This window comes from Haliotis rubra, unplaced genomic scaffold (genome assembly GCF_003918875.1).
Source record: "Haliotis rubra isolate DU_JTF1 unplaced genomic scaffold, ASM391887v1 Scf1622, whole genome shotgun sequence".
NCBI lineage: Eukaryota > Metazoa > Mollusca > Gastropoda > Lepetellida > Haliotidae > Haliotis > Haliotis rubra.
In genome coordinates, this window is record NW_025765584.1 from 46,740 (window position 1) to 72,980 (window position 26,241).

Sequence of the window (26,241 nt, forward strand, 5' to 3'; positions counted from 1 at the left end):
GATTTTATTACCTCCCTTTGCTGGCTCCGCATTCTCACAGTAGCCAATCAGATAAGCTGCAGTTACAAACGAGCTTGCAAGTGTCAACAAAGATAGCAGTCGTAGCCGCGAATGTTTGTTTGCAGTGCGACTGAGACTTGGGGGAAAACATACTGACAGATTGACAGGTCTGAAACTTTAAATCATATATATGCAAGAACGCCTTCTACCTCTTTCAGAGTACCTCTGCAACAATATATTATTGTGTTGCCAAGTTTAATCGGTTAGATAATTTAAAAAGTAAAAGTGAGTTGTGATTGATACTCTCAACTTCCCAGTTTAAACACCTGATTGGATAAAAAGCCAACCAAGGGAGGTAATAAAATCATCGCCTCGAGCCGTAGATGCATCCAGGGTATAGTGGAGATTTATTGGAACGTACACCCTGGAGATTATCGAGGATGTAATCTATCATGCTGTGAACAATGTGCATTAACTGGCAGAGCTCCAGATAAGCTTTTGGCTATGTGGGTATGATACCCATACTTGTGAAACTAAGTGGGTATTTCCAATTTCATGTGGGTATCTATACTTTTTTATACCCACCATATTTTTAAAATCCAGGTATTTATTTCAAATAATGAGTTCATTCGATAATAGAGATAATACAAGATCCTCCAGATTAAAGATGAATAACAAATAATGCTAAATTATAGCTAATAGCTAATACAGCTTTATCCACTCGTGCTGTGAGAAATATTATGTGCCTTAGTCTACATCTGTTTTGGTGCCGCGAACAGCTAATGTTACAATTTCATTTAAGATATCACCGTCAATTGAATCTGATTGTGAAATACAGCACTTGCCTTTTAATTCATCTAGCAGTCAATTGGCTTGAATTGATATGATACAAAACACGATTTTGACGTATTGGGTAAATACGCATTGTTATTTTGACATAGCGTAAACGTAAATATTTAGTGTTTTTTCATACGCTGGTATATATTTTTCTTGCATATTTCAACTTTTCTACAGCGTATTATATGCAAATACGCAGCTTATCTGGCGCTCTGACTGGTATGTGCTATGTGTGTGTGTTCTTGTTTAGTCAATAGCACATTGGCCCAGAGACTTGTTAAGCACCTTCACATTGTTAATCAGAGTTTCCTTTGGGTTATGGACACACAATACTCAGATTATGTATTTCCCTTTATACTCCTTGACAGTTGTTTTGACACACTGATGAATCATGTTAAGGTCACCCCAGGAAGAAAAGTTTGTTTCAATGGTATCTTAAGAGGCATTAACGGTATCAGTGTATGTCAATCAAACGTTCATATCATCCTCTGGAATAGGTCCGCTATCTGAAAAGATATGCTTTAGACATAATATAAATATTTGGTATTTACTGTTGAAATCAACTGAGATGCGACTGGCAGCTGATAGTGCAAGCACTACCCGTGTCCTGCACATGCGCTGCCCGCACTACTCGTCTTGTGATCACAATCACTTTCTTCACAGTGATCCTTCGTAGCCTAGTGGATAAGCTAGTTAAGCGAAGGTTTGCAGGTTTGAAACCCTGAATCTGCACATAATATTGGATGTTTTCAATAATGTGATATTTTACGATCTTAATCAGTAACAGCAAGACAAAGTTATGTCAATCTTCAAAACAAGTAAAATAATTCAAAGTCAAGGGCTATTCCTCAGAAAATCCTCGGGGGCTGCGGGCAATTCTGTAGAAAATCGCTGGCATTTCTTGGAGAATGTCCACAAAACTGCCTGTTGAGGTTTACTCTGTGAAACGAGAACCCAGGCAGACAATAGAGTGCCGTCACTGGAGGTTAGTAATTTTAGTTGTTTAGTTTATTTCACTGTTAAGCTCATGCAGTGAATACAAGTCAGTCATGTTTGTGATAGTTCATTTTTGGAAGATAAAATCTAGTACACATAGTCCTAGGAGTGAGGTACTGAACGTCTGAGCCACCTTCACTGAATGGCTCTGGAATCTGCTTCTTTAAGGACTGAGCAGCTCTTTGTAATTATGGCTGGTGTTTGTTATATCAAGGTCCAGGATTTTCTAGAAATAATCAAGCATGTGATTGGATTAAAGTGTTGGCTAAGTCTGTCAAACAGAAGTACAGATAACTTTCTCTTTAATTAGCTACTGGCATGAAACTTCCTGAATGTCTTGCTCATTGTCATTCTGGAATGACGTTATTAATACTGCAATATTTGTAAATTTCTTGTCAATGTGGCTAGACTGATGAAATGTTTTGTTTTAAAGTCACACTGTACATGTGTGCTTCCTCTTTCCTCAGATGATGTAGCTTGTCTATATGCTTTATTCTTTTCTATATAGGGGTTAGTTTATAGTTGAACGTTGCACTACCTTAGATAGGAAGTGATCTCATGAAGTGTGAAGTGCTTCAACTTGGGTAGATAAATGTATGGGCTGTCAGCTGTCACCAGATTTGTCAGCAAGGCAAAATGTTTAGGGATGGGTCTGCTTCTGTTTTTTAATGTATTGTATACTATTTGTAGGTATTCTTGTTCCAGTAAGCTTTTGCTTAGTGAGATGTAACTTTCACTGTCCACTCCTGGTGTTCAGTGTTTTGTAGAACTAATCACACATAATGTTGGAGGAAGGTGTTGGAAAAATCTGTTAAACGGATGTACAGATAACTTTCTCTTAATTAGCTACTTCCATGATACTTTCAGAATGTCTTAGACCCGTGAAGGTCCCGGGTTAGAATTGGTCTTCAGTAACCCATGCTTGTCGTAAGAGGCGACTAACAGGATCGGGTGGTCAGGCTCGCTGACTTGGTTGACACATGTCATCAGTTCCCAATTGCGCAGATCGATGCTCATGCTGTTGATCACTGGATTGTCTGGTCCAGACTCGATTATTTACAGACTGACGCCATATAGCTGGAATATTACTGAGTGCGGCGTAAAACTAAACTCACTCACTCACTCACTCAGAATGTCTTACCAAAGAATGAAGTAGCTAATCAGGAATTGTTTGCAAATGTCATGACCCATGGAACTGTTTGTTTTAAAGTAAAATCAAATATATGTATTTGCTCTTTCCTCAGATGATGTAGCTTGGCTATATGCTTTTCTATATAGGTAAATTTTGTTGAAAGTCATACTGCCTCAGACAATGATTTTCCAAACTGGAAGTGATCTCATGAAGTGTGAAGTGCTTCAACTTGGGTAGATAAATGTATGGGCTGTCAGCTGTCACCAGATTTGTCAGCAAGTCAAAATGTTTCTGGCAGAAAATTATTGGGATTTAACATGTTTTCTTCTGTTTTTTTTTAATGTATTGTATACTATTTGTAGGTATTCTTGTTCCAGTAAGCTATCAGTTGGTGAGATGTAACTTTCACTGTCCACTCCTTGTGTTCTGTGTATGTGACTATGTGTTTTTCATCACGTTTCAGTGATACCAGAGATTTTGGGCAGATCCCACAAGTTGGAAAAGACAGCGCTATCTGTATCCCTGTACACTGAATGCTTGGGGTCAGGAGGGGGACGCAGCGACCCCACATGGTTCAAACTACCGCCCCCTATTCCTGTACAAAATGTTGACTCTTACAAGATGAAATTCATCCGGGATTCTAGTCCTAACATGAAGAATCTACAAAAGCAGTTGCAAGATGGCTACACTGATCTCAAGTTTGAGTCAGATGGTTCTTGGACCCTTGAATGCTGCCTTACCAAAGATGTGCCTGATGTCAGAAAGATAGCCAAATCATGGCTGAAAGGTGCAACTGAGGACTTGGAGCATTTTCTGTCCCTTCTCATCACAGAGAAGGTGAATGTCCTTCAGGAAGTTTGGGATGATGTGATAACAGAAGTTCAGAAAATGAAAATGCCACGAAAAGATGCAGCAACTATTTATATATTTGATGAATCGCATCTGATAGTTGTGGTTGGCCATAAGCTGCTGGCAGAAAACCTGTCTAAACAGGTGAAGGAGGTCGTAGCAACTGTGGAGGGAGACCATGAGCGGAAGAAGAAAGAAATTACCGAATCAGTGGCAAATCTCAAGTCATGGCAGTTACGCCTACTGCTGGCTCTTGGCTTCCCCAGTGAGATGATGAAGAAATATGAACACCTGAAAGTTGAAATTTGTGTCAAGAAAAATGTGATGACACTTACCGGGTTGATGTCTGTAGTAAAATCTGCAAAAGTTGACATGTATGAAACAACAACTAACTTCAAAGACACATCTTTGTCGAATCTGTCGGATGCCCAGATGATGCTTGTTCAGAAGACTGATGTGAGGAAGTACATCGAGAAAAAACTGAATCTGAAACACCTAGTTGGTGTCTGGGAGGCAGACAATGGTAAACTGAAAGTGTATGGAAGGACGGATGCTGAAGTGACGGATGTATCTCACATTGTGAGGCAGAGCGTGGTCCAGCAGTTGATAAACCTGGACCCAGAATCTGTCCCACTCCTGGACTCTACAGAATGGAAGAGGATCAATGACGACCAGACGCAGAACAGAGGAGACATGGTGAAGATCATTATAGCAGTGGATAAGTCTCATATTGTTATAGCTGCTACAGACGAACTGGTAGCTGGGGTGGCAGAGGAGGTGAACAACTTCCTAAAAGAAAACACAGTGTACAGCGACACTGTCCAGTTTCCCAAGGGGATCCAACGTTTCATGACCATGCATCTGGATGGGGAAATCAGACAACTTTCAAGTACTTTTCAAGCCCACTCTGTTCAGATAATATTTCAAAAGTCTTCACAGGATTTTACAGTGAAAGGAACCAAAGTTGGATTAAGAATTTGTATGTCAAAACTAGAGGAAATCTCACGACGAGTGATGCACACAAGTCACCTGTTTGGCAAACCAGGGATTTGTAAATTGATCCTGTCCAAGAAAGGTGATCAACATATCAGAAATATTGAGGAAAATGGACGGTGCGTGATAGAGAGAAACTTTGACGACCAAGTGCAGCCAATCTATGGCAAGAAAGGAGAGCAGAGGAATATGAGATCAGGAGGCGGGATTCAGACCTTGGCAACATGTGACCTTGGAGCAGGCCGAACTCTGAGTGTATGTCAAGGTGACATTACACGGATGAAAGTGGATGTTATCGTGAATGCAGCCAATCAGCAACTGGCACACATCGGTGGACTTGCCAAGGCTATAGTAGACAAAGGTGGGTTCAGAATCACACCTTTGCATTTCAGGTGTGTCTTGAGTTTGAGGTACTTGTATAAACATAAATAAATGTGCACATCCTGTTTGTGGAGTGGAGCAAAGAGTGCACCCTATGCTCATCTTTGAAAATCCATACATGTAAAAAACTATTTTTACCAGTACAGACTTCTTTTCAAATCATGTAGGGAAGAATCTGAAAATGTCTCACAAGCAAAGATCATTTTATTATCAGCCAGGAACCAGTAGTCTGTAGGGCTGTGCAATATTATTGGTAAACCAGAATATACCAGTGGAGTATCTCGCGATACGATTATTGCGATATGGTTCAGATTCTGCAATATATTGGGTCGTCCAGAGTTAGCTCCCTTTGAATTATCTGCCCTTGATTTCCATAGCATCAAAATGTGCGCAAAAAGTGCTCAATATGCTTTTGTTTCTTTTCTGTTTTCATGGTACAAGTGGAAGTGTCTTTATAAGTGGATCCAAAAGTGCCAAATATTCTACAAAATGCTTTAAGTTTTTTGGGTTTGAATGGTTTCATATGTGATGTTTTGGAGGAGTTAAGTGGCCTCAAATGGACAAATCATTTAAGAAAAGCAAGAGTAATGGATATCAACTTCTTGTTGTGAATAGCACAATTCTTAGGAGTGTGTGCTTGCTATTTCATCAGGTCATGAATATTCACAATAATAAAGTTGACATCCATAAATCTTGCTTTTCTTATGCATTCCACTTCTAAATGCCCTTCATAGGTTTGACCAATCTTTTACTTAGACTTATAAGAAGAGCTACTGGCTCTGAGTGACAATTTCACAATTCACATTATTTTGTTATTTTTGTTTAGTTTCATCATGGGACATATGTTATCAATATATGATAAAGACCAAAGTCTTGTAAATTTTGTCGGACTGTATAATGACATTCTATTCACGGATCTTAGTTATTGGAGGTCACATGAGATTTTAAGCGCAAATAGTTCACCTAAATCATGTTTTTGTTTCATTTTACAACAGTTCATGTTAACACATGTTTAGATTGGAGTTAAATCTGAATGAATCATTGACAAACACTTACAAAATTACATTCTGCATTGAAGTGCATTCTGTTGAAGCAAACAACACTGACCATGAAAATCATGTTATACTATTACCTTTATCATTATGTTCGCAAAACTTTGTTGCAATACAGTTACTTCAAAGAAACATTCCATGTTAAGGCTCTATGTCATTTATCTGTACACCACTGGCATACACCCATACACAATGGGGACTGGGAGCCTGAAAGTATGGTGTAACAGCAACTACAAAGACGATGTCGCACACAGAGAGCTATTATGAATTTATGATGTACATACTTGGACAGAAACCTTCCAGTCAATATATCAAAATATGTATTGCAACATCTCTTGAGTTATTGCAATATATCGCAATATGAATTTCAGGGCAATATCAAGCCCTAGTAGTCAGTACGAAGGCATGGCCCAAGGTAATTTTAGTGTGTGGAGACTATATGCATTGCTTGATAACATGAGTATTTAGATTGGAATTTTTAAATTTTGAATTATTTTCATTGTACATGCTCTTTGAGTTAGGTTCTTAGTTTGTTTTAAAATTTGATCAACATTGGTTTAAGTCCAGGGTAGCCAAAGGTCATTGTTGAACTTTCAGTTGAAAGTTAGCATTTCCTTTTTGACAAACCATAAATATTTTGTAGAAAACCAATGAAAACACAAACATACAGAGACACCCATTTTCTTTACATCAGTGTTAGATTACTGTTATTGCACATAAATGTCCAGAAGTATCCATTGATAATTGTTTAGGGCATCATGGCAACAGTGTCATAAAAATGCTAATTAGAACTGTTGTACATTCTTAAACATCATTTGTAGGTTTTGCAGGTTGTATCTATCACTAATCGGACTGGTTAACCAGCCTTTAACTCATAGCTGTTTCTGTGTCCATCCATGTCTTGATTGCAGATTGTGATAGTCAAGATACAGGTGGGCTACAGAGTCTTTTGGCTCTCCTTTTATCACAATTACTATATCTTATAACAAAACATATCTTCTATGCAGGTGGACTATCCATTCAGGTAGAAAGTGACAAGATAAGACAGAGTCAGGGTGACATACGTGTCGGAGATGTTGCAGTCACCAGCCCAGGCAACCTACCCTGCAAGCTTGTCGTCCATGCTGTAGGACCAATATGGTCGGGAGGGACAAATGATGAACAGGGTCTTCTTCAAGAAGCTATATTTAACAGTCTTGAGAAAGCTGACAGTTGTGGCTTATCCTCCATTGCCATACCTGCTTTGAGCACAGGTATTTATAGATACCCAGTAGCAGCAGCAACCAAAAACATCATAGAAGCAATACAGCTCCATTTCACAGACACTCCAGGGAGTCAGGTGATGAACGTCTACGTGTGTGACAACAACGCCTCCACCGTCCAGGACTTCATGCAGGCTGTAAAGCAAAGGTTTGCAGCAGACGCTGTAACTGTAGGAAACCAAGATGGATCTGTGCAGGGTGGTGTGGTTGAAGACAGACATGTTCCAGTAAACAGAGGAAGACCGAGAAAGGGGCAAAGTAGGTTCAGTCTGTCAGTTTGCCACATTCATTCTGAAATGTTTAATCCTATTCAGACAAATTATCCAACACTAAACACTATTCAAAGAAATCATCAAACATTATGCACTATTCATTGTAATTATCAACCACTAAACACTATTCTAAGGAATTATTAAACACTAAACAGTATTCAAAGGAATAGACCGATCCAGTCTGTCAATCAAAACTGGCGCATGCGTCAATTTTGGCCAATCAGCAGGCCGGGCGCGCTGTGTGGATTTGTCAAACTTATTTCCGGGGTCAAATGATGCACCCGAAGCGATGTGCTTCGAATTATGCCATTTACACTCGCTATATTTATTACATATTGCTGCGATTTGATGTGTACCTCAACAAAACCATTACGGTCAAGACAACAAAAATGGAGGCAGATCAAGAAACGCGATAGGCCTAACGATCAGTTAAATGTCTGCACCATCGTTCAGGAAACCTACAGCTGCCTGCTGATGAGAATTTGCACGAATTTCCACACTTTTGCACATGTGCAAAATCATTACCAATTGATGACAACAAATAGCAGTTTAAGACTTTGCAAGTGTTATAAACAAGGACAATTCTTGTAACTACAAAATTGTTTTTGCTTAACGTTTTTAGTCACTACTAGGCATTGAGGTGGTACGCCATAAAGCTCAAATGAGACAGGCGAGAAAGCCGTAACACAATGTAAACAAATCTTCATTTCGGTTAGGGTCAACCGAAATAGCAAAACTTGTTACATGAAAGAACAATGTGGTGGATATTGTCCCCTTCGCTCTTAGATATTCTTCAATTTGCCACACATTTTAGGATGTTTTAAGTTTCATAAGCACAATCTGAAGGCCTACAGTATCTTGTTAACAGGGCAAAATATTCGAGGAGTAATATTTTTTATTCAAACGGAAATATTGTCTGTGTCAGCAGTTGCCTATCATGCAATATCCAAGTATCAAAATTAGTTCATATGAGTGCCTATAAAACCATGCTTTAAATATTTCAGATTTTTTATAAAGAGTTGCATGGGACTTTGAACTGAATTACCTTCCTCCATGTTAATCGAATACGAAAACTATGTGACAAGAATAGTGACTTTCTGGAGTATTGGATGGAGTGAAAAAAGTGTATATCTTAATTATGAGAACATTATTTGAAGTTTTGTTACTACATAAATTATTCACATATAATGGTACATTTTAGGAGTAATATTACAACTGTAATTTTGATTAATTCACTGGAAATGATAGCAAGGTATGTTTTAAGAATCTTGCTTTTTTGAGTAAACGTGGAAGGGTAATAAAATTGATAATAATCTAATCAATAATAAATAATTATTTAATTGATTGACATATCAGATTTTTTAGATTTTAAGGCAGAACTAGGCAAACAAACACCGTACATATCATGGCAGGACAATCACTTGGTATTAACTTAGTTTCTTGGCTCCTGCTTTTAGATGTTTTTTTAAATACTACATTTACTAATAAGATAATTCTGAAAGTGATTGCTAGTATCATAACTCATTAAAGTTATTTCAACATCCAGAAAATTTGAAAAAGCAAAGGCTACGTTTTGGTCAAACCCTGGTCAGGCATTATCCAGTCCTGGAACAGAATAACTTACAAAAATCTCAGGTGACTTCATGTAACAGAATAAAGATTGAAACATATATTAAACCCATATTTGATGTAATTCTTCTGATAAATCATAAGTTTTTTAGGAGGTTACTAATATTTGAAGACTGAGCCAAAGCTAGTGTTTATTAAGATGGTGGATTTGGACAAATTGTTCAAGGTTTGTTGATTGTTATTTGCAAAATGAGCTTCATATTAAATTGCACACTGGTTTGTAGGAGGTGAACGCTTCAGGACATTTTCATGTCTGTTTTCCTAAACCTTTGTTATGACTTTTACCAAATTTTGAATCAACTTTACTATAATTTTTATGACACCAGTAAGTATCTCAGAAAAGGAAATAGATGAAAATCAGTGTTATGTCCCCTAGATTATCTTTGTTTAATTAAGAAGCAATAATGTCAATATGTAATTGTATTGACAGAAGGCTTTGAACATAGGATATATTCTTTGCACCTTATTTACGCTAGTAGTTAGCAGTTAAACATCTCTGGTGAAAAAACAATAGATCTACATTTGTATTTTGTGTAACATTCTATTTCAATGCTAGTTAATTGTTCGGATAACTGTGGATTCTCTGTTCCAACATTTTGCATCACTTGTTTCCTATTTCTGGAAGATGGGTCAGCTAGTGTACAGGTGCAGACTGTATCTTGGATCTTTGTGTTCTGGTGCTGTGACATACCTGTACATAAAGGCTGGCAGTTCATGAAGTCCAGTATTGTGGAAGTTTGTATGTAAATTAGGATTCCACAACAAAGTACATATAGAAAAATTAAATGGAAATGATGATTAAAAAAATGATTTCCTGATATTCAGTGTCATTTTATCATGGTGTACAGATTTTGAAGAGAGAAACTTTACTGAGAGTTGCTGCAGATCAGCTGTTGAATATTTGCTTCTGGGTACGTCCAGATACGTCCATGGAAACATATTGTTTACAAGCCCAATTACCCTTTTTTTTTAGATTTCCAAATAAGATCAAATAGGTTATGCTGTGATTGATTTGTTTACATTAATTGTACAGACAAATAAGGTGCATGAAGTAGTAGACGGGAAATATTTTCTGCTTTTTATTTACCATTCTCTTAATTCATTAAAAGATAGAAACCCATGTTTTCAGATTATTGAACTAAATTTGAACAACGCCAATGGATAAGTAAAGGCGCCACGCGCAGTGTTGATAATCTATTTGTAGATACCGAAACGATCTGCAACATGAACATGTGGTTGTGTTCACGAGTTGTAAAAAATTATAAACCCAAACAACAAAATTCAGTTATCCATCCCCTGCTAATATTTGTGACGGAGGTGAATTGCCAGATAGATTAATTGATCGAAAGAAATTACGCTTCCTACAGTCTCAGCAGCTAGTCGAGACGCTTTTTCATCGGGCATGTAACTCATTTTCACTCGCCAGTTGTAATCTGCCAGCTAAAATATATTAAAAATCACATACGTATAACTTGCCTTTTTAAATAACATTCACAAACGACGGATACCAAAGTATCACAAGCAGAATTCATCAACAACGTTCGCAATCACGTAACGTTTCGTCGGCGGTGACGCCATTGTGATTTGCCAGTGGTTGTCCCCCCTAACGTAAAAAACGAAGTGAGCGGGGCTTATCGGCCGGGACTGGATCAGTCTGTTGTCAAACTTTAAACACTATTCAAAGTACTTGTCAAACATTATGCACTATTCAAAGGAATTATCTAGCATTTTGCACTATTCAATGTAATTATCAAACACTAAATACTAAAGGAATTATCCAATGCTAAACACTATTCAAAGGAATTATCCAGAACTAACCACTATTCAAAGAAATTATCAAACACTAAACACTATTCAAAGTAATTATCAAACACTTACCACTATTCAAAGTAATTATCAAACACTAAGCAATATTGGAAGTGATTATGAAACAATAAGCACTATTCAAAGTAATTATGAAACACTATCGGTATCCAAAGGAATCATCCAACACTAAATGCTATTGAAAGGAATTATCAAACATTTTGCACTGTTCAAAGGAATTATCAAACACTAAACACTATTCTAATTAATTATCAAACACAAAACAGTATTCAAAAGAATTGTCAAGCACTATTCGCTATTCAAAGTAATTGTCAAACATTATGCACTATTCAAAGGAATTATCAAACACAAAACAGTATACAAAGGAATTGTCAAACACTACTCAATATTCAAAGTAATTGTCAAACAGTATGCACTATTCAAATGAATTATCAAACACTAAACAATATTGAAAGGAATTATCAAACATTTTGCACTGTTCAAAAGAAATTGTCAAACACTAAACACTATTGAAAGTAATTATCAAACATTATGCACTATTCAAATGAGTTATTAAACACTACACACTATTCAAAGGAATTATCAAACACTAAACACTATTCTATTTAATTATCAAACACAAAACAGTATTCAAAGGAATTGTCAAGCACTATTCGCTATTCAAAGTAATTGTCAAACATTATGCACTATTCAAAGGAATTATCAAATACAAAACAGTATACAAAGGAATTGTCAAACACTACTCACTATTCAAAGTAATTGTCAAACAGTATGCACTATTCAAATGAGTTATTAAACACTACACACTATTCAAAGGAATTATCAAACACTAAACACTATTCTAATTAATTATCAAACACAAAACAGTATTCAAAGGAATTGTCAAGCACTATTCGCTATTCAAAGTAATTGTCAAACATTATGCACTATTCAAAGGAATTATCAAACACAAAACAGTATACAAAGGAATGGTCAAACACTACTCACTATTCAAAGTAATTGTCAAACAGTATGCACTATTCAAATGAATTATCAAACACTAAACAATATTGAAAGGAATTATCAAACATTTTGCACTGTTCAAAAGAAATTGTCAAACACTAAACACTATTGAAAGTAATTGTCAAACATTATGCACTATTCAAATGAGTTATTAAACACTACACACTATTCAAAGGAATTATCAAACACTAAACACTATTCTAATTAATTATCAAACACAAAACAGTATTCAAAGGAATTGTCAAACAGTATGCACTATTCAAATGAATTATCAAACACTAAACAATATTGAAAGGAATTATCAAACATTTTGCACTGTTCAAAAGAAATTGTCAAACACTAAACACTATTGAAAGTAATTGTCAAACATTATGCACTATTCAAATGAGTTATTAAACACTACACACTATTCAAAGGAATTATCAAACACTAAACACTATTCTAATTAATTATCAAACACAAAACAGTATTCAAAGGAATTGTCAAACAGTATGCACTATTCAAATGAATTATCAAACACTAAACAATATTGAAAGGAATTATCAAACATTTTGCACTGTTCAAAAGAAATTGTCAAACACTAAACACTATTGAAAGTAATTGTCAAACATTATGCACTATTCAAATGAGTTATTAAACACTACACACTATTCAAAGGAATTATCAAACATTAAACACTATTCTAATCAATTATCAAACACAAAACAGTATTCAAAGGAATTGTCAAGCACTATTCGCTATTCAAAGTAATTGTCAAACATTATGCACTATTCAAAGGAATTATCAAACACAAAACAGTATACAAAGGAATTGTCAAACACTACTCACTATTCAAAGTAATTGTCAAACAGTATGCACTATTCAAATGAGTTATTAAACACTAAACACTATTCAAAGGAATTGTCAAACACTAAACACTATTCAAAAGGAATTATCATTGTTAATCCTAAGCATACCACCTCTTTTACATCAGGGTTAGTCCCTCCCACCACCTTTCCAAGATGTTCTGTGTTATGAAAGGAAGTGATGCACATGAACATGCTTGGACAGGAATGTACTAATTGTATTTCAATTTAGTGATAGCTGTTGGTGAAACAGCCATAACACAGAATTACCAAAAATGGCAATGATGTCATATTTAAGAAATACACTTCGCTCTACCACCATGTATAGTGTAATGAAACACATTTTTGCCCTGAACTGTTATAGTTAAAGCCTGAGGACGCTTGCGTCCGAGTGCTTTAACGTTATAATAGTTCAGGGCGAAAGTGTGTTTTATTACACTATACATGGTGGTAGGGCGAAGTGTATTTCTTTTCTAAGATGCCAAATTTAATACTTTCTAAAGATAATTACGATTAATTTAAGGCAGAAAACAAACGACGGTGTCGGTGACCTAAATTAAGAATCCTCGCGACAGGGCTAACTGGCGCTGTTCTATTGATGTGTCTGCCCCTACGCTACATCTAACGCTACCAGAAAAATACAAATGATAACAGTTTCATGACGGTTTACGTTCGGATTAAATATCTTCTCTGAATTACTTTAATTACATCTGTCATTAACGTAAACCATATGGGGCAATATGAACGTTGCATTTCTACTATCAGCGTAAGTTTAGATCAGTACATCCAGAGGAAGTTGAGTAGTTAAGCGACATTCCACAATTGCATTGTGGGAATGTAAACATTACGAACGTTACCGTGTCGCTGAAAACTTGTGAGTCGAAATGACACATTTTAACCGTCGTTAAACATAAACGTAATGTTTCCACCAGTGATGTTAGCTGCGTGAAGCAACAGCAAACCAAGAAACTGGATGCAACGGTGTAGTTTACTGTAGGAGGCCGTACGAGGCGATGACAACTGACATGCATCGTACGTCGCTTACATTGTGACGTAATGTAAAATGGTTCGATTACGAGGGGGCACACTAGAATGGCGCAGTGACGGGATAAAGTCATTCAATTGTTACGTAATCAAAAAACTATACCTTTATTGTCTGATAATGTTTGTTTTTTTCGATTGTTCTAACCGCTAGGCATCTTAGAAGAGTATTTATTCTAAGAATTATTCACAGTGATACGTTCTGTTTGATTTTTTAAGAATGGCAGGGGTCTGTATAGGAAGATGCTAAAGCCTTCAAAACAACACAGAAGAACATTTGATTATACAATTATGCTCATTTTACATTCCAAATAGTAATGTTATTAATAATATTTCAACAATATATTGATATTAATTCCTTCCACATCAAACTAATATGCCATCACATATCTGGAATACTGTTCAAAGTGTCATTTAATCCCACTCACTCACTTATTCACTCCCTGACAATCATTGAGGATACATTGTTTTATGTTGCATGTGGTAGAGTACCATATTGGTATGTGTTTATCCTGGGACCGATACAGTTAGAGCCTTTGGGTACAACATGACCCCAAACTAACAGTCTAAGTAAACTTACACTGCTATACTGAGTCTAACAAACCCTAGTAGAAGGTCGCATCAGCTAACCTTTTGGACTGACCAATCAGAACACAGCTTACCTAATCGCGAAAGTTAACATTCGCACATATCGTCTGAACCTTTACCTAAAAAACTCAAATGATTCTGATTGCTATTTTCCATCGCTTCCGAGTGATACACATGGAGGACACGATGAGTAAATAGTCGCTGAACATAGAGTTTTTGTCAATATTCAAGGATGTCATCTGTGGAAATTTATGCTAATAGTAACCATGTCATTAGGAATCCCTAAGCATACACACTGCAGGTCAAATATCTGTGTTTTATGCGAATTTGCGTTTGTTGATAGATCAGTGTCAGCGACCAGGGAAGAGAAAATCCAAAAAACGTTTTGTAAGTCCCGCCGAACCCTAACAAGTAGTCGTTTTCTGATTGGTTAAATCCATTCGGCCGTCTCGCATTTGATTGGACGGTCATACATCACTATGAATAATACTGAGCCTAAATTTACTTAGACTGCCAAACTAAGTAACCCAGTTATGTGCCAGTGCAACAGAAATACATTGCTTGGTATCTGTCTCCTATGTTGTATCAATCCATTACTATAACACCTTGTATGTTAGTGTTTGAGGATCTATGGAAAGTTCAGTATCTTCTCTTCTTGATAAGGTATGTTTACCATGACAAGGATACAGACTGGTGAACAGATTTGTTTTTCAATGGTTGGTTCTTTTACAAAAGTTCTTTTTCGTGTTTTTCAAGGATCTTCACAACATAATCCTTCACCTTCACATGGAAGACCAGCACAAAGCATGTCAAGGATAAAGATAAATGTTGTCCCCGGAGAGATAGCGAAGGAACAGGTATGTTCTGGATTTATGACTGGATGATGATGATTATGAAGCTGATATTCTAGTCTGTCTTGGACATTTGTGGATGATGCAAGACTTAGTTTGGGGGGTGGGGGGTGGCTACTGTAACCTAGATCATTTCAGTATGACCTTTCTTTCAAGTTTCAGATAACTTTTGACAGTTCGTGTGTGTCTCTGTGTATGTGCATGCGTGCGTACGTGTGTGGTGTGTGTGATTGTATCAGTCATTCATCAATAGTAATAGTAATAGTAATAATATTGGGTGTAATTTTCACTTAAAGTCAGTTTATGGTTTACTTGTTAGGTAAATGCCAATATTAGACCATCAGGTAATAATTTAAAGTTTATGATAAAATTGATATTTTATACTTATCCTGACTCATGCCTTTTTGCTTACTGATTCCTCTCTTCCGAACGGTTAAGTGGTAACTTGAATCCTTTCAGTTCCCTTAAAAAGAAGGTACAATCACTCACCCTTGAGTTACCTCCCTTTTGGCGCCAAAAGGCACCCACGGGACCTGCACACGCCTTATCCTCACTCTCTCTGAATATACCCTAGATTTTGTATCACCTATTTCAGCACGGCTCCCTTGAGAGCTGCATAAATCGCCTTACCTGCACATGCTGCATGTCGTTGGATAGCTGGATCCCGGAGCTACATGGAGAATGTTTCCGCTTGTTTTTATGCAAATTTATAGCCGAGCAATTAAGGTTTCTGTGATTTTAAGCTGTGCGGTTTTCTTCCACCGGAGGCTGGGTGGAACAAATTTCTTCCACCCAGCCTCCGGTGGAAGTAGCCCGCGCCATTGCATTTTGGAAGCTTTCTACTTTGTCGTATCTATGCATGTTATACATTGTCGGAAACCGGAGGAAACACTCTCTCCAAATATGCAAACGTGAATATCATGCTGCCCCTGGTAACCAGTCCAGATTGAAACTCCGACGTGATGTTTTGTGTAATTTTACTGAAGTTCAATTCTTCTGTGATATAGCGATTTTTCGACGACATAATGCAGTCATGATATAACAGCTACTACTCTTACACATCACCTCAGAATATATATTTGTATAGTGCGTTTGAAAGCCAATTAAGACGTGTTTTAGACAATGTATACATAATACGCACATGTTGCACATTCAGTAGTGGAGTTGCATGAGTATTAATGTGCGAACTGCAAACTATATGGGACGAGATATAGATTAGCGGAATTTAGATGAATCTGTGAACGGTGTCGTGTCACCTCCGACATGAGCGAATGTAGGGCGACATGAGCGCATGTAGTGTTCGGCTATACTTTCTATGCCCGTGGTTCGATTCTTCATTTCTATAACTCATATGAAAGCCTTTCAAAATGCCCTTTGGCGACGTATATGACATACATGTGCGACATTTTGCAAAGGTGCTACACACATCTGAAGTTGCCGCCGCCTGTGGTGTCGTGTCACCTCTGACATGAGCGCATGTAGTGTTCGGCTATAATGTCTATACCCGTGGTTTTATCCTTCATTTCTATGACTCATATGAAAGCCCTCTAAAAAGCCCTTCTAACGATGTATAACATGGACATGTGCAATATTTTGCAAAGGTGCTACACACATCTGAAGTTGCCGCCGCCTATGGCGTCGTGTCACCTCTGACATGAGTGTATGTAGGGCGACATGAGCGCTTGTAGTGTTCGGCTATAATTTCTATACCTGTGGTTCGATACTTCATTTCTATAACTCATATGACAGCCCTCCAAAATGCCCTTCTAACGATGTATAACACGGACATGTGCAATATTTTACAAAGGTGCTATATACATCTGAAAATGCCGCCGCCTCTGGTGTCTGTGTCACCTCCGCCATCAGTGGATGTTCACTTCGGCTATAATTTCTATGTCCATGGTCTGATTTTCAATATGTCTTATGCATTCAAAATCCCTCGAAAGTACGCTTGAAACGACGTGTAACACGGACAAGTGCGACGTTGTGCAGAGACGCTACACACGTCAGTTTATACCGCCGCTTCTTGTGTCGGCGGCCTTTCAAATGGGCCTTTGTTCAGGCTTTTTCTTATCGCGTCTTTGTTTGCTTCTAAATCCGTTATACCTATCTTCTACAGCGTATAACACGTACATGTGCAAGATTTTCCAAAGGTGCTACACACATCTGAAGTTGCCGCCGCCTATGGTGTCGTGTCACCTGCGACAGGAGCGCATGTAGTGTTCGGCTATAATGTCTATACCCGTGGTTCGATCCTTCATTTCTATAATTCATATGAAAGCCATCTAAAATGCTCTTCTAATGACGTATGACAAGGACATGTTCAATATTTTGTAAAGGTGCTACACACATCCAGAAGTTGCCGCCGCCTATGGTGTCGTGTCACCTCCGACATGAGCGTATGTAGGGCGACATGAGTGCATGTAGTGCTCGGCTATACTTTCTATGCCCGTGGTTCGATTCTTCATTTCTATAACTCATATGAGAGCCCTCTACAATGCGCTTCTAACGACATATAACACGTATATGTGCGGCAATTTTTCAAAGGTGCTATATACATCTGAAAATGCCGCCGCCTCTGGTGTCTGTGTCACCTCCGCCATCAGTGGATGTTCACTTCGGCTATAATTTCTAAGTCCATGGTCTGATTTTCAATATGTCTTATGCATTCAAAATCCCTCGAAAGTACGCTTGAAACGACGTGTAACACAGACATGTGCGACGTTATGCTGAGACGTTATGTCGGTTTATACCGCCGCTTCTTGTGTCGGCGGCCTTTCAAATGGGCCTTTGTTCAGGCTTTTTCTTATCGCGTCTTTGTTTGAGTAAAGGCGATGGTGGTGAAACGATGGCTGGTGCAGGCAAACCAGATCGAGTCTTGGCAGTGGCTCAGAGGCGACTTGGCAGTAGGCAAGCGCAAATGGTTGTGATTTTCTGCTGGAAGCAGGACGAAATGATGGTGTTACATAGGAGTAAAGGGGCGACCCTTAGAGGAGAGGCGAGGGTGGGAAAACGGTAGCTGGCGCACACAAACCAGTTTGAGTCTCGGCAGTGGCTCAGAGGCGACATGGTAGTAAGCAAGCGCAAACGGTGGTGATTTCTGCTGGAAGCAGGACGAAAAGGGGCGACCCTTAGCGGAGAGGCGATGGTGGCGAAATGGTGGCTGGCGCAGGCAAACCAGTTTGAGTCTCGACAGTGGCTCACAGGCGACTTGGCGGTAACTGTGCATGATTTGCGTGTCAAATCTTTGCAATTCCCTAAGGTGTGGCATATGGGAAAGGATAGGTCTATTGCTGTAGTGTGTCTACAGCTATACTGAGTCAAAAAAGAAACTTCACAAAATGTAATTTGAAAAATAATGAATAATTTTTCTCTGATGATACATCTATGTATCCGAAATGGGATCCCTATCTTTCAACTCTAGAAAAACGTTAGCAAAACCCACTCAAACCCATCCATTCGTCGTGCAAATGACGTTAGTGCCAAATCAGGTTTTGCACGTGCAGTCGATCACGTGATCTTCACATCGAAGTTTTCTTCATATGCACGTGTTTGCATTGGCCTCAAGAATTGAAAAAAACACTTTTAAACCACAATTCTAACGGTACTTGAAATGCCACGATTGTCAAATGTGCAACGTGAACGTGCCGTTGGCATGTTGCATGCGGGAAGATCAGTTATTGACGTCGCAAGAGCAATGGGTTGCAGCCGTCGTACTGTGTATGACTTTGCAGGTCGTCTACAACAAACTGGCACCACTTCTGATCGCCTAAGGTCGGTCGCCTACGTGACGTCACGAGCAGAAGACCGTCAAATCGTCCTACGTCACCTACGTGACAGATTCTGCCGGCTATACGAACCAGGGCTGAGATGTTTAGAGATCGACTGTCCTCACAGACCATTCGAAATCGGTTGCGGGCTGCCAATCTCCATTCTTGACGTCCATATCGTGGGCCACCTCCGATGGACCCAGAGAGACTGGAATCGAGTCGTCTTTAGTGATGAATCCAGGTTTACCCTCAGATTCACGGACGGCAGGCATAGAGTCTGGAGACGACATCGTGAACGGTATGCCCAATGTTGTGTACAGGAAGTCGACAGATTCGGGGGCAGAAGTTGCATGGTGTGGGGTGCTTTCTGTGGGAACAACCGTTCCCGACTTCTGGTCATCCGTGGAAACCTCACAGCTGCTGCTTACCGTGACCAGGTGCTCACCCCTGAACTCGTTCCTTTCATGGCGGCTCATGGCCCAGGTCTACAGTTCCAGCATGATAATGCTCGGCCGCGATACCGCCGATGTTGACACGAAATTTCCTTCAAAACGCTGGAATCAACGCCATGGACAGGCCATCGAGGTCCCCTGACCTTAATCCAATAGAGCACGTTTGGGATGCACTTGGGAGAAGGCTTCGCGGGTCTTAGGAACCAACCTCAGAATTTGCAGGAACTTGGCTGCCTTGCAAGAGCAATGGCGCAGAATCCCCAACCATGTGTTCACAAGCATCAGGCAGTCGATGAGGAAATGGTGTTTGGCAGTGGTGAATGCGTGGGGCGGCCATACACGATATTGAACTGAGAAATTTCGCATTTTTATTCTTGTGACTTGACATTCTGTATACCCATGTTTTGGAACGGCGGTGTAGCCTAATGGAACTGATTATGGCACTGTCAGTGTATCGAGTACATCACACAGATCTCAGCAATGAAATAATAACAATTTAACCATCTTACCATCTCTTGTTCTTTTATAGTGCCCTGAAGAAAGAATGTGAAGTTTCTTTTTTTGACTCAGTATATATACATGAGGCACCCAATCGATGGGTAGACGCGAGGGCATGACATGCCAGACGGACATTGGCGTTTTCTGACGTTTGTTATGCATGTTGATGTAAAGTGTAGTTTGTATGTGTTGTTCATCACATGTAGCAGCTCCACTGCCATTATCAACAGTACCTGAAGAAATCACAGAGATCTGATCTACCACGACGACTTTCCTACATAGACTCAACTGCGCCTTCACAGCAATGAGACTTTGAAATCAAAGTTGTATCCTTCCAGGTTTCATGTTTCTTATTATTTATTTGTGCTGACATGTTTGAATTATCTGTCCATTATGTAATTGTTTGGGTATTGAATTCTTGAGTTATGCACATATGTTATCATCTTGGTCATACAAATGGGGAATGCAAAATAAAAGTACAAGTTAACAACGTCTCTCTCTAAACTAAAACACTAAAACCTAAACCGATATATAACATAAAAGTAACATGAAAAGGCAGTAAGTTCTTCTCTCTCTGATCTAAAACGCTAACCCAAAATCAAAATTACATAAAATTAAACCTAACAGCCTATGGCCTGCTCTTTAAGCTAAATCACTAACCCAAACCGCAATAACATACATTTAAAGGTAAAAAGCATTAATACAAAGAAGGTTAAAACGTAAAGCAAACAATAACAACATGAAACAAAGAACAATAATAAATACTATTAAAATAAAGGGGTAAACATGTAAAGGCGGGCACGTGAAACTGAAATATAATCCTTGGCTCAAGTGATTTTCAAAATTCAGTCGGTGAGCCAAGGCATTGGAAGTATTGTTCCCAGGTGAGGAGCACATGCTTTCAATGTCTACGAACTAGCCAGGATAATTTGTCTTTAATTCCACCTGGTGTGATGGCGAACTCATTTTTCTTATGTTTTCGCATTGATGTTGTCTGGAAGGATGAAATAAAACGTTTTCATTGTTGCACTTAGCCTTGGTATTGTCTTTGATTCCACTTGGTGTGGGCGTCCATCCAGATGCCCCATGTCGCCCCCGTGACAATCCCAGGTGCTTCATGCACATGGCAACATTTTCATATATGATATGCGTGCATATGTTTCTTTCTCCGGGTGTGAGACTATTAGTGCAAGCGGGATGCAGAGATCAAACCCCTTTTGATATCAAATCTGAGCTGTTTTGGCACCCGTCACACGCATAGGGCTTAGCTTCAAGTTGCTTTAAGGGTAGGAAGACGTGACGACACCTGCACGTATCGCACATGACATGAAAGCCAAGACACGGGGCTTTCAATCCATAGTAACAACAAAACCCTGTGGTCGATGTACGAAACATAACAATTACCTGCAGCGTGAAAAACTGCCGTAAATTGGGGTAAATCTGGCTTAAAAGCGCCCCGGCGTCGAACCCATTAAAGACAGGTCACTTCTGATGATACCACCATTTGGCCCTGGGAACCAGCTTCATGTCGATGTGCAACATGTCAATGGGTTGTGTATAGTCGTCGTCCACGCGACTTTTAAACAACGGCACTCACCGTTTCTGGCCTGATATAGGCTTTTGATATCACAGTTCCAACCAGCAAACCTGCCCACTATAAATACAGTCGGGCACCGTTGTCTCGCTATTTATGGGCCCAAGAAAAAATATCGAGTTATCCGAACTTCAGGGCGTCCGACAAGGGCATATCATCACATATCGCTATGAAAAAAACAAAAACGCTTCTCAATATGTTTTGATTCGAAACTGTAATCTGTTATCAGTAGTGTTTAGTCAACTCAATTACATTTGTAGACCAAATTAGTTTACACTACCGCATTCCTTTGATTCATGCCGCACCGTGTGTAAACGTGTGGAAACAACCTCAGTTCAGAAGGATACTTGCCCATGATAGGTAGGTGAATATCGAGTTTCTTTGCAAATATTGAGTTAAAGGGTAATTTTGCTTGTTGGGACCATGAAATTATAGCAAAATATCCAAAAAATCGAGACATCTGTATGGAGTTAAAAGAGCTTGAATAATGATAAATTATGAAGGATTTTGCCGGGACCAAGATGTTATGTCGAGACAACTGAGATATCGAGCTATCAGAGTTCGACAAAACGGTGCTCAACTGTATATGACAATGTATGTTTCCCTAGTTTTTGGTTATGGAAATAGTTATGGTATTCGGTCATAGCCTTAGAATGACATTTTGTCAGCCGGAGTCAGTGGTGCTTAGTTTGTCAAAATGGAAAACAATGAAAGCAACAAGTACTTCATGATTTGCGATGGTATTCGGCAATGTTTCAGGTAGACTGTAGCATTTAGGGCTCCAAACCGAAAGAATGTTATAGCAAAATATTTTCAAGCTTATGTGAAATCTCTTACTGATTTTGATAACGTATATCTCATGGGTACCAGTCGAACTGCCCCAGCTACAAAATGCCCTGGCAAATTTGGTCAATACATTCTAATTTGGTCAAATTTATTTAAAATGATTACATATATGCCGTAAATGTATGGTATTTGTCAACTTTGATATTAGGTTCTGCATACAAGTAATATTTTGATAAATGTTCCATTAGTAAACTCATAACTATGTTTATACTTTTATATGAAGAACATACGGTACAACCAGAAATTATTGAGAATTTAAGATTGTAATTTTTTATATTTTTTTCACTCATTACTCATGTATTAAATGTGAACATTAACAGAACATACCCAGATTCAAAGACAGGTGAACAGTTAGTATTTTGTCCAGCCAACATGGGCAGCAAGGCAGGCTTCAATGCGGCGGGGCATACTACTGATCAAAGAAGTTAGACATTTTCTATTGGATTTAGGTCAGGGCTATAGCTTGGCCAATCTAATAATGTCATATTTTGGGTCCGAAACCAGGCCTGTGAATGCTTTGAATGATGTTTTGGGTCGTTGTCCTGCTGGAAAATCCAAAATCTTTCTTAAAACATGTGAGCAGATGGAAATAAATGTCCCTCGAAAATATCTGTGTACCGCTCACTGTTCATATTCCCTTCTAATACACAGAGGGGCGTAGCCCCTAACACAGATATGCCACCCCACGTTAAATTTCGGACTGTACTTTGGGCGCTGATACAAAGGTTTTTCAGTTTGTTTTGTCCAGAATTTCAGTGTATTAGGAAACAGCCACACAGAACTTTCATCTGAGAAAATCACATTGTCCCAGTTAAAACTTCTATGCTGTAAGCACCAGTTCAACCTTCGCTCGTTTTGTTTAGGTTTCATGATCGGTGATGGAATTCCTCGACTTTTCTGCCAACCCATTGCATGCAGCTCAGTTCTGATTGTCTCCTTACCGACAGCCACAGTTCCTCTATCAATCATATCCAGCCTTAAGTTTTCTTAACTTCTTTGTTTGCTTTTAGAAACAAGAATACCAAGCCGCCTCCTGTCACCGACAGTCAATTTTCTGGGCCTACCTGCGCCTCCCTGGTGCTCAATGCCATATCCATTTGCAATCTTTTTCAAAACAGGATAAACAGTGGACAAAGGGTTGCCTGTTCTACTTGAAATCACTTTAGCTGATCTGATGTCCTTGTTATAATACTCTAAAATCAACTTCCTCTTCTCTAAATCATCAATACTGAGGGTCACTGAAAAATGTGTCTGCTAGCAAGTAAACAAAGGGGAATAACTCCTCACAAACTAATGAAAAAGGATTAACGGAGTTGTCTCTCTTGAATGAAACCAAGCACTTGATAGCTGGTCAAGGTTGTTTATACTAGAAATCCAGTTAAACATATTCCTAAAATTCTAAATAATTCCTGGTCATACTATAATATCAAAGTTGACAAAACTATGCATTTTAGGCCTATATTTAATCATTTTCAATAAATTGGGGCATTTTGACTACCCCCTGGGGCAATTTGACCAAATTTGCTGGGGCAATTTGTAGCGGGGGCAATTCGACTGGCAATCGGACTTTAATCCCTGTTAGTAAGTTCTAACAGGGAATGATGGAGTATAAATGAATCTTGTGGGTACTTCTTCCTTTTTCAGCCTAGCTTTTGGATTTTTAAACCCCATGGGTACATGTCTCTTTTATATGCGTCCGACTCGGAGCATTTGTCCTGCCTAAATCTGTCTCTTTACTTGGAAAACGGAAGAAATGGGGGCTCTTTCCATTGTAAGATGATTCCGTGCATCCCCAGGTAACGGAGTACACGATTGTACCATTTACAAAAACGATAGAAACAACTTGATTTGTATTACTGTAGCGCTTGTTAATTTGCAATATGGCTGATGCTTGTCACATATGACGTCACGAGTTCCAGCGGAATATGCATAATGGCTGAAACTCACATAACAGAAAATGTATTCGCGATAAAAACATAATAAACCATATTTTTTAAATAAACATTGGGGTACATGTTTCTGACGACTTTATCTTTCACCCAGCAAATTATTGCAATTGTCTAGTATTCTCCTTTATGGTAAGGACTTTACCCAAACTGAGTCTATATCACTTATGCGCTGACTTATCTCGTAAGACAGGGGAACATGGATTCTCGGCCGGTGGCAATGGATCAGTTGCCGGGCGTCAATGAATCTGTGTGACAAGGGTGAGATTTCTTCAACGTCTGGCTGGCATAATGAGTTGCTGCGCTACGACTTGATGTATACCGGATACACCTTCAGTACCAATGTCTTGAAAATGGTGTCTGACTTCCAAAAGCAGCCATCTGGGATGGATGATATGTAGGGCGAGTGTCAAGGCCAGCGCTCAAACTTCATGTGGGTTCGATGCTCTCGGTGTCTCTAACCCTGCTGCTTTGTAGGCTCTTAGGATCACCACTCTGATCCAAAAGGAACCATAGTTCGCGAGACTTCTGCAGTCATAGTGGTTGAAAGCAGGATAAAGAGACACTTGAACTTCCTTCTTCTCACAGCTGATCTCTGCAAGTAAACCCTTAGGGCTCTGACCAGGCATAAGGACAGGTCTTGTGTGTCCTCTGGACCCAAGATGGTTGATAATGCCGGAACATGGAACTGACGATCTGGTTGCCCCGGCAGCTGGTTCTTGGCGATGAAATCCGATTTAAGGCCAAGATGGACTGCAGCCCTCTCTCCGGTGTTCAAACTTGTACAGCTTAAGTCAAGGGCGTGGATATCCGACATCTGAGCAGCAGTTGCTAAGTCGAGGAGGAGCGGCGTCTTTTGAGTTAGCAATTCAAATGTTGTCTGCGTCAACGGCTCATATACATCACCAATGAGATGCTGCAACACTATGTCGAGATCCCATGCTGGTTCTGAACTTCTGCTGTTGATATCTTCTAACTAATTCTGGGAACCCTTGGTCAGCTTCACCCCTGTCTTCATGGTGATGACTCAGCTGATCACCGCCAGGTAAGAAGACAGCGTAGACCCCTTCAGATGTCTAGTAGACCGCAGATGACACAGGTAGTCAGCTACTTGTGGGTGCATCACTTTTCTGGCCGTGAACCCCTGGCGAACAGCATACTGGTCGAAACTTCTCCACTTGTCGTCATACAGGTTACCTGTAGATCGACATAAAGCCAAAGTCACTGCCTTGCCTGCTGCTTGGTAGGAGGGTGGACGAACAGGGTGGCTCCAACTCAGGCCTCAGATGATGCATCAGCCAGCGTCCTGCATCAACAGGTTGATCGTACACTGCAACTGTTGTCTGAGTTGATCTGCTTCTGGATGTGCCTGGATACTGCCGTCTAGGTAGAATGCACTGCATAGACCCCTCTGATGTCGGCAATGCAGTAGCATTCGCAAATGCTAGGAGATATCAGATGACTGCTGCTGTAGATACGTATCAGCACTGCAAGTGTAGATCAGCCACTAGTATGATGTCATAAATGTTACACGTCTGCTCTGTGATGACAGGTTCGTACCGGCTGACAGTGTAAACTGAC

The 26,241-nt window shown here is 39.2% G+C and overlaps 1 protein-coding gene across 5 annotated transcripts in view; it reads left to right on the plus strand.

Moving 5' to 3' along the window:
• Nucleotides 1–26,241, plus strand: part of LOC124271690 (protein mono-ADP-ribosyltransferase PARP14-like) — an 85,710-nt gene that overhangs the window by 25,304 nt on the left and 34,165 nt on the right. For 4 of the 5 annotated variants that reach the window (XM_046706846.1, XM_046706847.1, XM_046706848.1 and 1 more), the window contains 3 exons: nucleotides 3,429–5,168; nucleotides 7,248–7,760; nucleotides 15,460–15,560. In XM_046706846.1, the coding sequence (XP_046562802.1) occupies nucleotides 3,429–5,168; nucleotides 7,248–7,760; nucleotides 15,460–15,560 (2,354 nt within the window). The remainder of the gene's footprint in view (nucleotides 1–3,428; nucleotides 5,169–7,247; nucleotides 7,761–15,459; nucleotides 15,561–26,241) is intronic. The other variant, XM_046706850.1, reaches the window with a different exon arrangement.